The 16,808-nt window shown below is 44.5% G+C and overlaps 1 protein-coding gene across 1 annotated transcript in view; it reads right to left on the minus strand.

Moving 5' to 3' along the window:
- Positions 1–545: 545 nt before the first annotated feature.
- The window catches only part of C8A (complement C8 alpha chain), an 84,809-nt gene continuing 68,546 nt past the window's right edge, over positions 546–16,808 (minus strand). Inside the window, exons 9-12 of the mRNA XM_039238076.1 lie at positions 11,072–11,203; positions 9,884–10,041; positions 4,777–4,999; positions 546–1,072 (exon numbers count right to left, since the gene is read on the minus strand). Of these exons, the coding sequence (XP_039094007.1) occupies positions 921–1,072; positions 4,777–4,999; positions 9,884–10,041; positions 11,072–11,203 (665 nt within the window). The 3' untranslated portion in view covers positions 546–920. The remainder of the gene's footprint in view (positions 1,073–4,776; positions 5,000–9,883; positions 10,042–11,071; positions 11,204–16,808) is intronic.

Consider the following 16,808-nt stretch of genomic DNA (forward strand, 5'->3'; position numbering starts at 1 on the left):
GGCTCTCCCACAGGTGGTCAGGGAAGGTGCACTGATCAGCATTGGTTGGCTCCTCCAGCTCCGTTATCCAGTCTGGGGAGCTGACCAATAGGGACCACATTTTTGAACTGATTCCTGAGTTCAGTCCCTCACTTGATCTTTGTTAGGTCCCTCCCAACTCAAGGCACAGCACTGGCCTCTGGGAATACACTGCTGATCCAAACAAACCTAATCGCTGCCCTCACAATTGGCATCTCAGGGGAGACAGGTCATGGTCACAGGAGATATGGCAGCCAATGTACACTTACTGATTGTGAAAAACACCCTGAAGAAGAGGATAGAATGCCATGAGAAGATAACTGGGGAAATGTGTTGTTTGTGGTAAGAACCTAAACAAAAGAGATTGAGGGAATGAAAGAAAATGATGTTGAATCCAGATGAAGCAAAATTGAAGGAACTCAAGTCAGTCTTCATTCTTTTCTCATTATTTCAGTGTATCTGCTTCTTCTACCACCTAGTAATGGTTCTGTGAATGAACAAACATTGTGATCAAAGAACTGAGACCATTCTCATCATATTTTGTTTTATTGGCCATTGATCTGCTTGCCTCTTACCTCTAACATCCTATACGTCCCTCTAAGGCATGGAATGAAATCTCTCCCTCTCCCTCCCTCTCTCTCTCTCTCTCTTTCAGATGATCGGAAGTGCTATCAGCGGGACTGAGCCCCTAGTTAACGATCAGCACCCAGTTGTTGAATGACTGCGTCTTGTGGGTAATAGGACAGTTGGTTGTAGACGGCACAGGCTGGTCCTCTACTCCTGGAAGTTGGCAGGCCAAAGAAAAAGTCCATGTCGATTTGCCTTTTCCCTCAGCAGAAAGAAGTCTTTATCCAGGGGTGGGTTCAGGGGGTGACATCCACTGCCTCTGTGCTCAGAGGCCCTCAGCAAGCCTGGGTCTGCACTTTCCACCCTGGACATGAGTTGCCTCCATTCTGGGGTGCAGGGTTGTTGCACTCTCTCCTCCTTTCCTGGGTGCCCGCTCTGCAAGCAGACCAGGAGCTCCAGCAGCTCCAGTGACCATCTGCCTTGGCTCCTGCACAGATAATTTCCCCAGGGAGGGGGATGTTAGCATATAAGTAGCAGCTCGGATCATAAGGAGGGAGGCCCATCCCGTTGCCCAAGAATGGTCTGCAATCCCTCCTTGGGGAAATTCCTGGTGTAGCCAACCAAGACCTATGTGCTTGCTGCCTTGCACTTAATTTGAAACTCCGGATGGAGTGAGACTCTCTTCTGAGAGCCCATCTCATGAAATTGGAATCCACAGTTCAGTGGAAGATAGATAGCAGAGTAAGACAGGAAGACACGCTCCTCTGGAAGAATGACGCGGAGCCACTGGAGGGCGTGAAGAGCAGGGAGCATGACCCAGCCAAGGAGTCACAGACAAGGGCCAGCCTGACAGCCCTATGGAGAGGCTTGAGAGCTTTTGACTGAGGGTTTGCAAATCAGAGGCCCTCAGACTCTGATGATGGGGCCACGGTGGGTGACAGAGTCTGCACAGAGCATCAGGGCACAGGCACTGATCGAGGGTTGCCTCTGGAAGTCCGGCTCATGCAATCCCCTTGCCTGGGGCTGCTGCCTCCTACTGGCTCTGTGCCTTTGTGCAGACCCTCTCTCAGCCTGAGTTCTTACCTCTGTAAATGAAAAGGATGGACTAATCCACTGGAGTTTTTCCAGCACTTTTTTCATTACTGCTTTTTTCTCCCATAAATGAAACCTTATATGAACCCCAATATGAAAGTAGAGCTGTTTTATTTGAAGCCGAGGTGTCTATCTGGTTTGCCCTGCTCCTCTGGAACAACCCCTAAGATTGCAAGTTTCTTCAGATCCCAGTGTGAGTTATCATTGGCTTAGATTATCTTCAGGTCCCTTCCAGCTCTGTAATTATACTCCCTGGTGGGACAGCCACAGCAGGCTCCCCTGTCTCTGTTTTCCTACCTCTTTGACTTGGTCCCCACAGGCAAAAGTTTGCTGGGAAAATACGTAGGGACCAATGTCAGTGGGTCTCCATGGTGGCTGACTTCCCACTCTTAGATTTCCTTACCAAATTAATCTTTGTCAGGCTGAATGTTAAATCTGTTGTCGCCAAGGCTACCTGATGTCTACACAGTGCTTGAAACAAGGTTAATGGGTTACCTGTGAGTTGCCTGCAATTAACTGAATGTTAATCTTGCAGGAGAAATGGGCTCTGAGGAGGGGGACCCATCTTCTCTGCCCTGCCACTACCCCCAGGTCAGTGGCATCATGCCCCTCCTTCTCCAGTGCCCATTGTCTGTACATATGACTCAGCATGGCTGCAACTGAGCCTGGCATTGGACCACTGAAGAGGTATGTTTAGGTAATCCACACTCCCTCTCTATCTCTGTGATCCTATACAGGAATGCAAGGGATCCAAATAAGTCACTCGTTCTGGGGGCCCATGCCATAATTGTGATTACTCAGGCAATGCTCATGTTTGGCCCTTTAAGCCAGGTCAGGTTGATAACCATTGACTGGGACACACCTTCTCGCACCACTCTCCAAAATGATAGTGTAATCATCTCAAACTCTCTGCCCTCATTTCTGAAACTTCCTGACTCATAGTATGTAGATCAGTAGAATGTAACAATTAAGAACTTGAGTCCTAGGTAGGATGGGTCCAAACCCCTGGGTCCAAATCCTGGTTCTCACACTCCCCAGCTGGGTGATTTTGAGCAATGTTACCTTCCTCCTACCCCAATTTCCTCATCTGTAAATTGGAGCTAATAACAGTATTTCTAACATTCTTGGGGGGAAGAGATGAATTCATGCACATGACTTGTTGAGATAGTGCCTGGCAAAGAATAAGAATTAGTTATTCTTTACTGACCTTTGGTTCCCTCTGGAAAAGCTGCCTGGTCAATGAGGCAAATGAGGGCTGAAACCCCGTCTACACTCTGAAATCCTTGGGCCCTGGAGCTGGTCTGTATCAGCCCTGAGAAGTTTCTTTCTTTCTCCCAATTTACCCATCTATCAGGAAATGCCTTTCTTTCAGTTTAGATGAGAAAACTGTGCCAGTCTTTGCCCTGGTAATTGTCTACTTGTTTTTTATTCCCTGCATCTTCCTTTTTAAGGACCCTGGAATTCACTCACCATCTTGGCTCACCCCTGTCAGAATTCCTCCTACAGGGTACAAAGCAGTTAGTCAGGATTTAATTTGCACTCCCTTCAGCCCACAGAGGAGGGATTTAGACAAGCACCAAACCCAGATAGATCCTCTGCCAATAGAGTGATCTCCTTCTCTTACTTACTATAATAGAGCCTGCCACATGGGGTAGCTCATTTAACATCAACATGTCCTGTGATGAAGGTACTGATATTATCCCTCAGTTTACAGGGGGTTCTCACAGGAAAACTGGCAACATTGGCCTTCAAAGGCCTATCTGCCACCAGAGCTCTGCCGTCTTCCTTTCCATTGAAAGCTACAGTGCCAGTGAGTCCATTATAACCCACCGTCAGCTCATACTCCATCCACCATTGGGCATCAACAGTTTGTTTTAAGAGTAGTACTACCTTAGATAGACCTATCCAGACTTCCTTTTTTTTTTTCCTTTTCTTTACATCATCTTCATTGCAGTTGCCAGTTGAGATTGCTTTATACATTGATTTGGTAGCCCATGTGTTTTTGCCATCATTTCATGTATAAGTAGCTTTGTATGTGCATGTGCAGAAAATTGAAGGCTTAAGGATTTGGGCGTGTATAGAGATTCTTGAAGCTCAAAGGAAACTTAAGTGAGAAAGATGAACCCCAGAAGAAAGAAATGCCTAACCTGTGTCTCATGGGAAGTTAGTGAAGTAGTTGGGCCTCACGTCCAGGTCTTCAGACTTCTTTCTTTAAGGGATATGGATTTCTCATCTTTGTTTCAGAACCTTCATCCCTGGTACCAGTGAGTTCATGCTGTACCACTATACATTTAAACCTTACTTGCCCCAGCCCTTTTGATTTTAGTCATAAATCTTTGCACTGTAACAACAACTACTTAACTCTTACAGTGACCCCCTCCCACACCAAGATATGTTCAAGTCCAAATGTCCATTACCTTGTAAGTATGACCTTATCTTCAAGTAGGGTCTTTGCAGATTAAGTCAGGTTAAAGTGAGATCATAAGGGATTAGGGTAGGTCCTAATCCAATGACTAGTTTTATTAGAAGAAGAGAAAATAGATGTAGAGTAGAGAATACCATGTGAAGACAGGCAGAGATGGGAATGATATATCTCTAAGCCAAGGAATGCCAGGGATTAACAGCAACCTTTAGATGCTGGGAGAAAGGCATAGGACAGATCCACCTTCTGGAGCCTCCAGAAGAAACCAACCCGGCCAATACACCTGAATTCTGAACTTCTAACTTCCAGAAATGTGGGACAATACATTTCTGTTGCTTTAAGCCCCCCAACTTGTGGTAATATGTTCTGGCAACCCTAGGAAACTGATATATCCCTCCTGAAATGAATTGTCCTGTCCATATACACCTTGGCAAAACAAAACAAAATAAAAAACAGAAATAGTTCTCATCTGAGAGAGGGTCTTGATAGCCGGTAGAAAGCGTAAGAAGCATTGAAGGGAGAAGGAGGAGTCAGCCATAAAGCTTAGAGTGCTTGTTCCCAGAGTAGTGGGCAAAAGGACACAGAGAGGGGCGGCTGGGAACCCCAATGGTCCCTTCCGCACTGGCCCCTCTGAGCTGGGTCAGGCTTGAATCTGAGTGAGGGTACATGAGTCTTACCCTTCTGCTCCATTTGCTCACAGGCAAGGCCCTCACGACCCAGGGGGCACTGACACTCGCACCTCGTGCCCTTGAGGACAGGCTCCCCGTTGTTGAAGCACGGTCCACAGCGACAGCTGTTGAATTCCATCAGGTACTGGTCCAAGGCCCGCCGCAGGTTTTGGCGTTTAGCCTCCAGGGGCCCTAGGTTCGTGTGCCGCAGCACCTCATGGATGGGCTGCATCTATGGGTTCAAAAAGAATAGAGAGCCCTTCCCTGCACTTCCAGCTACTCAGGGCCCACACACTGGCCATCAGGCCTCCCCAGCCCTGCTGCATGTGAGGCACAGAACTAGAACTCTATCCCACTGCATTGGATCCTCAACAGCCACTATCCAAAGCAGGTACTAAACTCCAGAGACCCCAAGTGTTTGAGGGACTACCTCAGGATCACACAGTTAAGTGCAGGAGCCACTCTTAACATGGGCCTCCTTAACTCTGAAACCTGTGTTCTCCCAGTCGCAGGAGAAGAAGAGAACTCAGCAGCTATGTACGCCAACTCATCTGCCCTCTCCGGCACTTTTAAAAGAAGCAGGAAAAGTCTAAAGTATTACATGTGTTTGGCGTGTATTTCGTTTCAATTTGTTTTCTCATTTTGTTTTGCTTTGTTGATCAGTAACTCCAAAGCAGAAATTATTAAAATCCTTGATAGGTAGTCGGCAATGCAGAATACTTCTCCCACTGGTGTGAGTGTGATGGTTGTAGGCGGGGGGTGGGGGAAAGGGTCCTTTGCATCTGAGGCTACCCATTCTAGGAATGACTATAGCCCAGGGTTTCTGAACCTCAGCACTACTGCATTCTATGCTGGATCTATGCTGGATAATTCTTTGTTGGCAGAGGAGGGCTGCCCTGTGTGTTGTAGGATGTTTTGAAGTATCTCTGACCTCTACCCACTAGATGCTGGTCATAACTTTCAGTTGTGAAAATCAAAACTGTCTCCTGACATCACCAAATATCCCCCTAGGGGGCAAAATTGACCCCTGGCTGGGAAGTAGCAGCTGTAGTAGAGAGCACTGAGTCCAGAAACAGAAAATCTGTCTTCGGATCTCAGCTGTACGAGGTTCAGGCTATGTGATCTGTCAGGTGACACGGGGAGCCTTCCTTCTTTGCCTTTACAATGAGAACCATACTCTTACCTTCCAGGTTTACTGTAAGGATGAAAGCTGATAGATGATAAAAACCTGTCACAGAGTAAAAGTTCAGTAAATGCTGCTCACACCCTAGTTATGTGGCCTAGAACTCTTTCCTGTCCATCTCTAAACCCAAGCCCCATGATCTATAAAATGGGAATAATAACCTTCTTCCTAGAATTCTTACGAAGATCTAAAGAAATAATGAATGAGAGATGCCATCATAAAAGGGAAGAACGGTATAAAGTAAAGCACCATTTTTATTAGTTAGATGTGATGATAGCAAGGTAAAAGCCGAAATTATTCAAATTGCATGTGCCTATGGTGGTCTTCAGCATGGTTGTAAGGCTATATATTTTAACACACAGTCATAAAGTGAAAGCTCCTTCACAGATCTCTCGTTTTGTAGGACAGTAACCTGAGGCCCCGAGAGGAGAGTGATTTGCCAAGGTCACAGGGCAATTCAGAGATAGGCCTGAGCCACACTGGAGCAATCTCACTCCTCCAGAGTCAAAAGTCAATGGAGGGCACATACAGTGGCCTCAAATGGGTTCCTGGAAATGTGTACAGAAAGATCTATGACAAACAGACCTTGGCTTATGGTCACAGGCTGCAGCTGAGGTCACCAGGCTGGTCATGTCAGGACTGGTTAGGCAGCCAGCCAAGGGCAGATGACCACTTACTGGAAGTTCAGAAAATCTGGCCCCATTGTTAGGAAGTGCATACAGAATGGGTTTCTCTGTGGCCCTAGTTAAAGATGACTCAATTTCAGGGAAGGTCAGGACCATTGGGCAACGTCCCAGTGACCTTCCAGTGGGGCTCAGCACTCAGTCCCTGGTCTCTCACTCCTCAATCCCAGACCCCTCAGGAAGAGGAAAGGGAGCACTCCTTGGGAAGGGCAGGTGGGGACTGAAAGAAAGGAAGAGGGGTGGAGAAAAAGAATCTTCGAGCTCAAAAAGGTATTGGCCATGATCTTGTTCCCATTTTACAGGTAAAATTAGCAACATGATATAACACATAATAATATATGACATAGCATCATAACACAACATAATTCCCATAGTCACTCAATCTCAGTACCTGCCATAAATAAGCACTGCTAAGCTACCATGGGAATACGCAAGTGACTAAGACACTGTCTCCTCTCTGAGCATCAGGTTCCATATAATCCTTTGGCTGGCCTCCTTATCCATGGTCTGTCTGTCTGTCTCTCTTCCCAGCCCTTCAATTCATCCTTCATATATCTGTAGGCATCTTCTTTTTAAAATACAGCTCAGGACACCTGGGTGGCTCAGTCAGTTAAGTGTCCAACTCCTGCTCAGGCCATCATCTTGCAGTTCTTGAGTTCAAGCCCCACATTGGGCTCTGTGCTAACAGTTCAGAGCCTGGAGCCTGCTTCAGATTCTGTGTCTCCCTCGCTCTGTGCCACTCCCCCACTCATTCTCTCTCTCTCTCTCTCTCTCTGTATATATATATATATATATATGTATATATATATATATATATATATATATATATATATATATATATATCTGTCTCTCTCAAAAACAAATAAACAATAAAAAATAAATACAGTGTTGGCTCTGTCACCTCCCTGCTCCATAACCTACCAGCACTGTAATGCATCAGATCCAAACTTCTCAGGGGGCAAAATGTGTTGTGAAGAGTTTGTGAATGTTAGAATCTATGGGACAGAGCTCAAGCTGGGCCCTGCCATTGACCAGCTATGAGATTTGGCCAGCTTACTTAGCCTCTGTCAACCTGTTTCTTCAACTGTAATTCACTAAATCAACCTGTTTCTTCAACTGTCATTCATTAAATATCCACTACTTCTCCCTAGCTTTGTGATGTAATATTTTATTATCCCCACATGATAGACCAGGAAACTAGGGCTCAGAAAATGAAGTCACTTGTCCAAGGCTGTACACTGAAAAGGTGGCTGAGCCATGATCCAAATTATATCTTTCTCACCCCAAACCCATGCTCTCTTTCCCCAAAGACTGTATTCCGACTTCTCCAAATCATTAACATCAGACTTCCCCTTGGAAGCTTTGTTCAAGGCAAACACAAAGTTCACCTCTTGCCTGTGAAAGTTTATATATTGCTCCTGATATCAATCTTATACTTTTTGACCAAATGACTAATAGCTTGATGATAGCAATTTTCAGACCCTATGTGAATTACAGGTGCGTGAAAATGGTCCCTTACTTATTGGAGAAGAAATGAGATCAGGGTTAATCCATCTGACCTCTTTCTTCATAGAGAGCAGGGTGTTACAATAGATTTTTAGGTTCAACTGTTGGTATATATTTTAAGAAGAAAAATGTATCCATACCTGGGATTTTAAATATATGTAGAAAATGGGCAAGAGTCAAGAGAAGATGGGCAAAAAAGCAATAATAAAAGCCCAAAATACAACTCTTTTCTTAATGGACTACCCTTGTATATGAATAGAAAATAGTTTGACAACTGGTAGACCAATCCATTTCCTTTGTAGTTTGAATACAATTTTACTGCCTTCATGAAGATAATGATTTAACACAGGTTTCTCAACTTCCGCACTGTTGATGTTTGAAATCAGATATTTCTTTCTGGTGGGGGCTATCTGTACATTATGAGGTGTTTAGCAGCATTCCTGACCTCTGCACACTAGATGCCAGAGGCACCTTCTAGCTGTGACAACCAAAAATGTCCCCAGACACTGCCAAATTTCCCTTGGGGAGTAAACTCGCCCCAATGGTTGAGAACCATGGCTTTTTTTTTTTTTATTAAATATTTTTATTTATTTCTAGGAGAGAGAGACAGCATGAGCAGGGGAGGGTCAGAGAGAGAGGGAGATACAGACTCTGAAATAGGCTCCAGGCTCTGAGCTGGCAGTCAGCACAGAGCCCGACGCGGGGCTCGAACCCACGAACCGCGAGATCATGACCTAAGCGAAAGTCGGACGCTTAACCGACTAAGCCACCCAGGCGCCCCGTGAACCATGGCTTTTTTAAAAAAACGTTTTAAAATGTTTATTTATTTTTGAGAGAGAGAGAGCACAAGAGCTTGAGACTGGGGGAGGGGCAGAGAGAGAGGGAGACACAGAATCTGAGACAGACTCCAGGCTCGGAGCTGTTAGCACAGAGCCCAGTGCAGGGCTTGAACTCATGAACCACGAGATCATGACCTGAGCTGAAGTCAAATGCTTAACCAGCTGAGCCACCCAGGGGCCCAAGAACCATGGCTTTAAGGAAGGTACTAAGGTAGAGGAATGTGAAAAACTGGTTATAAAGTCCAAAGATCTGAGATCTAGGTACTGCAACATATGAGCTCTGTGACTGTAAATGGATCACTAGTTCCTTGGAGCCTCGGTTTCCTAATCTTTTCAATAGTGAGCCTCACTTCTGGACCAGAAGTTCATTATGATAAGGGGATGAGATCACTCTGAGCAAGGGAAGCAAATACAGCTTGGTACCACAGCTTGTTCTCATATAGCCTTTGAGCTAAGAATGGTTATTGCATTTGTAAAAGTTTGTAAAAAAGAAGAAGAATTTGAGAGATTGTATGTGGCCCACATAGCCTTAAACATTTACTGTCAGCTCCTTTATGGAAAAATGTTGCCAACCCTCAATTGAACAAATGTGATTTTAAAGTCTTTCTGTATAAATGCAAGTTCTTATTTTTTTAATGTGACCTAAGTCTGAAGAAATTCTGGGACTGCTAGTGTAAAACTAGGCTCTGCCCAGATATTAAGCTTCTGCTCCCAGCAGTCATGTGGCCTGGGCTTCAAGTCACACGCTCCCTGTAGTCAGCCAGCGGGGAGGCCACCAGATCAGTGTGCCGTTACATTTAATCTTGTTCTTTGATGGGCTCATAATAAGAAATATGAAATGATCTGGTCTGCTTCACTTTCATTCCTCATGGACGTAGAGTTTCTTCAAGTGCGAAAAGACTTACCTCAAAATCAATAATAACAGGATTATACTTTAATGACCTCCCCCAGAAACGGTATGTGATGATGCTCCTGTTTTGAGACAAGCCACCAGCCCAGCCAGAACTGCCACCTCGCACTCGAGGAATGACGTCTTCCACAGCCATGGCCTGCCTTCCTTCAACTGCCAGCAAGAAGACGATTGCATTAGTTCATTTTCCAAAAAGCCAAAAGACTGGTTGGCAAGCTCCACTGATAAGATTTGGGACAGTTTAGGTGCTCTCCTTACAGCTGTCTCCCATTCTTCTGCCTCACTCGGTGAATTAGCAGGACAACCAGAAGAGAAGGACCAAGACCTAGAACTAGACCCATCCTCTGAATTCTAGCAGACACTAGGAGGACAGACCAGACCAGCATGGCAGAGGGAAAGGATCGGGAAATGAGTGAGGATTCATTCATTCATATGCCACGTGTGTACTCAGTGCCTGCTACCTGCCAAGTAGGTTCAATTAAATATCATAGGTGCCATGACAGATGTCCCTATGGGATTCAGAAGGGGCATAGAGAAAGAGGCAGTTAGATCTACAGCAGGGGAGGGAGCATTGTCAGGACAAAAGGTGAGTTGTCCAGAAAAGTGAATGACCAGATAAGTGGAGAAAGGAGGGAAGGGCACCATGGAGAAGAAACTATTTAACTTGAGGCCCCTGAGGCATGAGCAGCCTAACACAGTGGGACTAACCTGGATCCCAGTACATGTGATGAGTGAATGAATGATTGCATGCATGCATGAGCACTCACTGACTTATTCAGGAAATGCCACAAAATATCCGTGTACAAGCTTTCTCCAATAATTGTTCTTTGAGCTTGGTAACTGTATCATCCTCTCTCGGCAGACTATAACCCAATGGGCTTTTATCTCAACAGTCAACTTTCCAGGTTCTGTCTGTCTGTACATTCCCTTCATCCCAGTTCTTACTTAGATCTTTGTCTAGCGCTTGAAATCTGGAAGTCACATATTTCTAAGATGATCTCAGCACATGGTTCATTCAAAATAGAGCCACAGCAGGTTATTGGTTTGGGGTTTTTAGCACCTATGAAGTGTGACCATTGGCTGAAATGGAACCAGTTGAAGGGGTAAATAGTGTCCATATCCTAAGTTTGCGTACGAGAAAAAATCTAGCTTCCCTTTTAGAGACCCGTTACTAAATACTTACCAGTATTGCCAGCTCCAGGTTTGTCACATTGTTGTCCTGATAAATGTCCTCCAACTGTTGTGCTGCCTGTGTAATCATACTCAATGCCCACAGAGCCTCCAAAGCATATCTGAATGTCTCTCCAGGTTATATCTATAATGGGGAGACAGAGAGACACATAATGCTGAGATGCTTAAAGACCGTGAATATGTAACAACCAGCTCACAGCAGGAAAAGCTAACTTTGGTTTTGGAGTCTAAGAGAGCTAAGGTGAAATCCCAATCCTCTAACCCAATTTCAGTGTTCTTTTCTATGTGGTTCGAACCCACATAAGTCTTGAAATGAGAAGGAATATGTATTGCACATCAAAGCTGCTCAAAAGTGCTGGTTCCCTTTCCTTGGCACATTTTCCATTGAGCCTCCTCAAGGCAGCGATTCTGTCTCATCCATCTCCATATACACGTGTGCCTCCTACAGTACCTGGCCTGTGTTTGGCACTGTTTTCATACTTTCCCTTTTTGTACTCATTGCCCCTTCCTCTCTCTTTCACCATCTTTCCAAAGTCTACTCTAGCTCCAGTTCAAATGTCATGTACTCCATGAAGCATATATGGGTCAGAATATTTCCCTCTTTCTTCAGAACTACCAACGTGTTTTGTTCAGGTATGAATGATCATATTTGCACAATTATTTTTTCCCAGGTCCTCCTTTACCCTGGAGAGGCCAGAGTGGCATTAGAAGATGGATAGATCTCCATGAGGAGTCGGCCTACCTTCTGACCCCACGAGAACTGTGAGTCCCACATTAGCTAACTCTGTATTTGTTTACATCTGAGGACCCAGGGAGGAATGTGAGTTTTGTAGACGAGGCACATAATTTTCAAAGCAGTAAAGTCATTTTGTCCCACTTCCTCAATCTGTACATGAACAGAGCTGAGTTTCCAATCCTTGGTCAGGTTGACAAGGTAAGGCTAGAAAAGTTGACTGGAGTAAGATACTGACCATTGCTACAGAGCCTAGCTTTGTCTGTGGCTAAATCTTTCTGAAGGTTGTGAACTGGAGTTTTTATTTTTGAAATATTATTTTTTTTAACTACAACGATACAATAATTATTACCAGTCATTGTATTTTTATGGCAACCACAAGCACAAGAGAAAAATAATTTAGGCCAGTCATTTGATTGAGCTAAGGGTTAGATTTAATATTTTTAAGGGGGTATCGAGCAATGAAATTACTTGCCTGCATCCCCATCAAGCTCTGTGAGGTCAAGGATTTGTGCCTTATTCACCCCTCTGTTGTCGGCATAGCAGCACAGTGTCTGCTGCTGCGGAGGAGGTACTCAATAACTATTTTCAGAATAAATGACTGATGAGTAAGGAAAGTGAGTGAATAAATAAATATGTGCTGTAGGTCCTTTGGTATGGGCTTCTGCCAGAAAGAATCGCAAAAGTCAGGAATCCTGAATTTAAATCTCAGTCACTTAGATAGGTGGATAGAGAAATTATGGCGTTTGTATAAATCTGTGTGTGACTATTATATGCATATGATTATCATATATGATATATATGATATTCCGCCTTTAAAAAGAAAGAGATCCCACCATTTGCAACAACATGGGTGAGCCTGGAGGACCAGGCACAAAAAGAGGAAAACTGCATGATCTCACTTATATGTGGACTCTAAAAAAGTCAAATAAATATATATAGAAGTAGAGAGGAGAGAAAGGCAGTTGCCGGGGGTGCAGAGGTGGGGGAAGATGCTGGTCAAAGAAAACAAAGTTGCAGTCCTGAAGGATGAATAGGTATAGAGTTCGGATGTGCAGCCTGAGGAATATAGTTAATCATAGCGTATGGAATACTGGAAATTTGGTGAAGAATGTAGATTTCAGGTGCTCTCATCACATACACACAGGAGAAGGTGGCTCAGTGAGGAGAAGATATGTTAATTAGCTTCACAGTAGTAATCATTTCACTTTGTATATCAAATCATCCTGTTGTATGCCTTAAATATGTACAAAAATTTTTTTAAGTAAAATGAAATGAAACCCAATCACAGGCACCCTGTGTGTGCTGAGAAAAGGCCCGTGGTGGCTGTGGGCCTCAGTTTCCCATTTATGGAGAGAAGGGATGGATTTGTCCATCTCAGGGGTGGGGGGTTGAGCTGCAGCCCCCTGCCTGTGTTTCTGAATCACTGCCACCGAGCTTCTCCTGCCTGGGAGGCACCAGCACCTCAGCACCAAGCACCGGGCTTCTTCTGCCACTTCTGTTCAAGCACTTTTAATTGTTAATGCATTTCTAATTGAGGAAGATTTAGCATATTTAATTGTTGTGATTAAAAAATGCTTCCCCAGTGATAAACAAAAGTGAGGGAAAGGAATTCACAGGCAGAAGCCAGAGTGATTACAAGGCGGGTACAGTGGATGGCTTACAGCGACAGGGCAGGCTGATTGGGGTGGGGGGAGGCTGGAGGCTGTCTGCAGAGCCCTTATGCTCAGGCAGGGTCTACCACAACCTGTCACGTGCTGCAGCGGAAAGAGAATTCCAGTTCGATTTGAGCAGCACTGCCTGACTGCAAAGATATGCCTTCTGGGGACACCACTGTAGGGAAGGCCTGTGACTTAATCATATGACGTGAGAGCTGAAAGCATCCTCAGACACGTAGCCACACTTCTCTATTCTGGTTGAGACGCCATCAGTTCATACAGGTTAATTACCTTGCCTAAGGTCCTACAGCTAAGAAATGGTGGAGCTGAGATTCAAACTCAAGTCAGGCTCACTTAGAAGCTGGCCGTATTTTCACTAATTCCAGTTATCTCATCAGATAAAGAATTCTGTTGTCAGAGAGACAAAGTAGACACCAACTGGGTACCACTCCCAGCACATTGTGTGTTGGGCAATGTAGGCTCTGTGAGCTAAAGTAATAGGAATAGAATGCCCATCTGGATAAGGTTTTGTCCTTGAGAAGCTGGCAGGTTTGGGACAATATACCACACAAAAGTGAGGGTGTCCCATGAGAGTGTGTTCTGATACACAAGGGTTAGGAGTGGAGTGTCTCATCAGAAGTTGTAGTGGTGCTCAATCAGAGCTGTCTATGGAGAGTCCATGAGAAACCAAAACCAGTAAGCTGGGGAGAAAGGGGGAACAGGGAAGGTCAAATGCAGTGCCAAAATCCAGGACCTGAACCCACTTGAAACTGGTATTGGAAGCCAAGACACAGAGCCAAAGATCTCTTGCTTCTGTCAAGCAAAGAGCAGAGAAGGGAGAGGGGAGAAGGAGCAGAAAAGGGCCTGGAATTGTGTGGCACTTGCCCAATGAGTGTGTGGCATGGGTGGACTGACTACACAGCTGACTCTTGAATAACATGGGTTTTGGGGCACTGACCCCCTCATGCAGTTGAAAATCCAAGTGTAACTTTGACTCCCCCCAAACTTAATTACTGATAGTGTACTGTTCACAGGAGGTCTTACAGTTAACATAAATAGTCGATAAACACGTATTTTGTATGTCATAATATATGTTACTTCATTCTTATAATGAAGTAAGCTAGAGAAGAGAAACTGTCGTGAAGAAAATCACAAGCAAGAAAAAATACATTTATAGTCTTGGATTATATTTATTGAAAAAACTCCACTTAGAAGTGGCCGCACACAGTTCAAATCCATGTTGTTCAAAGGTCAACTATACTTATAGAACCAAACAATGATCTGCCGTGGCTCCACCCATCCCATCAGGCTTGACTCCATAGATGTCCGCTTTGGACCACCAAACTGCCATTTGTTAGGGTTTTTGAACTTCAGGAAACACTGCAGTTGATGTTTCCCAAACTGGGCTACATAGTGAGATCATTTGGAGTGCATATTTAAAAGACAGATTCCTGCATCCCACCTGTATCAACTCTAATTCTGTATTTCTGAGTAATTAGCAATCTATAGTTGAAAAAATAAGCCAGGTGATTCCTATTCAGTGCATCTGGAAACAGATATTGAGTACCATGGTTTTACAGAGAACTCTGGTGGCCTGTCAGAGAGCACTGGCCTCTGCTCCGTCTCAGTCAGTGCCTTCATCAGTGTCTTGGATATAGACGTATTGGCCAAGTTCATCATATCTATCCAGAAGAAGTAAGTACGAAAAGCCAAGGATCATTCAGATAAAGAATCATGATCCAAAAAGCCCTCAGAAGGTTTGAAAGGATAGACAGACCAAACGTAGCAAAATGAGACTCATTTGGGAAAGCAGGGGAGAAAATACCATGCCGAAGCACAAAGGGCACAGCTTCAGAAAGCACGAGAAAAGGCTGTAGAGTTTTGATAACTTTCAGCTCAGGAGGACAGTGAAGCCAGGTGAAACCCCAGGTGAAAATTATAATCAATAAAGTATATGTGCTGCCGAAGCGAGCACAAATTATAATCAGTAAAGTAAGGGAGTGGATAATCTCATTTTCTCTGTGCAGCTTAAAGAAACCCAGAGCCTGGTACAAAGTTTTGGGGTCCACATTTTATAAAGGAAATAAGAAAATATGATATTCACTGAACATGACTCAGCCTTAAAAAAAAAAAAAAAGGAAATCCTACCATATGAAAGAACACAGGGGAACCTTGAGGACATTGTGCTAAATGAAATAATCACCGAAGAACCAATATGCATGATTCCACTTATATGAGGCATGTAAGATAGTCAAACTGCTAGAATCAGAGTGTAGAATTGTGGTTGGCAGGAGTTGGGAGGGGAGAAATGAGGCGTTTCTAATCAGTGGACCTAATGTCTCAATTATGTAGGTTCTAGAGATATGCTATACACCATTGTCTCTATAGTTAAGAAGACTGTATTCTCCACTTAAAATTTTGTTACTTGGTTAAAAGAGTAGAGCTCCTGTTAAGTGTTCTTACCATAATAAAACTAAAAAAGAGAAAAAAGGCAATAGGGAGTATCCTCTGGGAATGTTTGAGGGGATGCGGGATGTTGACCTGAACAGGAGAGGAAAGGTCTGATAGAAATCGATAGAGCTAGATTAGGCGCACTGGGAGGTTATCTTGCGGAAGAAGAAGTAAGCTTATTTGTGGGGTTGCAAAGGCAAGAACGAGGGCAAAAAGGGCAGAAGTTACAAGAGCACAGAGTTAAGTGAATCATAAGGTCAGTCATCATCACGGTCACAGACCAGAGATGTTTCACAAGGCAGTGAGCTTCCCATAGCAAGAGTGTACCAAGCACAGGCTATTTGTCTGCAAGGAGCACTGTTAAAGGGCTTGAAGAGTTGACCAGTGGTCTTTTAAGGCCTCTTCCAAAGCCATGGTTCTGAAATCTTAAGAACACACCAGAACACCTGGGGAACATCGGAAACAAGCTGGGTTAAGTACTTAATGACTCCTTACTGTGTGCCAGGCATCTGGAAATAAGGAGGACTCAAGAGCATCTACTCTCAGTGAGCTCACAGGCAAGGGGGAAGAAATGGAAGGCAACAGTTATTGCTCTGTATGATGATGGCTGTAGAAGAAGGCAACAGAGTCAGAAAAGTCTTGCCTGGGGGTCAGAGGAAGGGTATCGGAGGCCAATCTGAAAAGATGAGTAGGAATTAGCCAAAGTGGGGACACATTGAGAATAGAGGGAGACTATGTATAGGCCTAGTGTCCCCAGCATCAGGATTCTGCTCAGAAAAGCCACCCTGACCTAAACTCAAGAGTAGAAAAGAGGGAGATGCAAAGTCAGTGGAGGAAGTACTGGGGGCCCCTGGGCTCCTTCCCACTCTAGCCTGGCCTCAAGAAGA

Source organism: Hyaena hyaena, unplaced genomic scaffold (assembly GCF_003009895.1).
Source record: "Hyaena hyaena isolate Hyena2069 unplaced genomic scaffold, ASM300989v1 scaffold_5, whole genome shotgun sequence".
NCBI classification, from domain to species: Eukaryota; Metazoa; Chordata; class Mammalia; order Carnivora; family Hyaenidae; genus Hyaena; species Hyaena hyaena.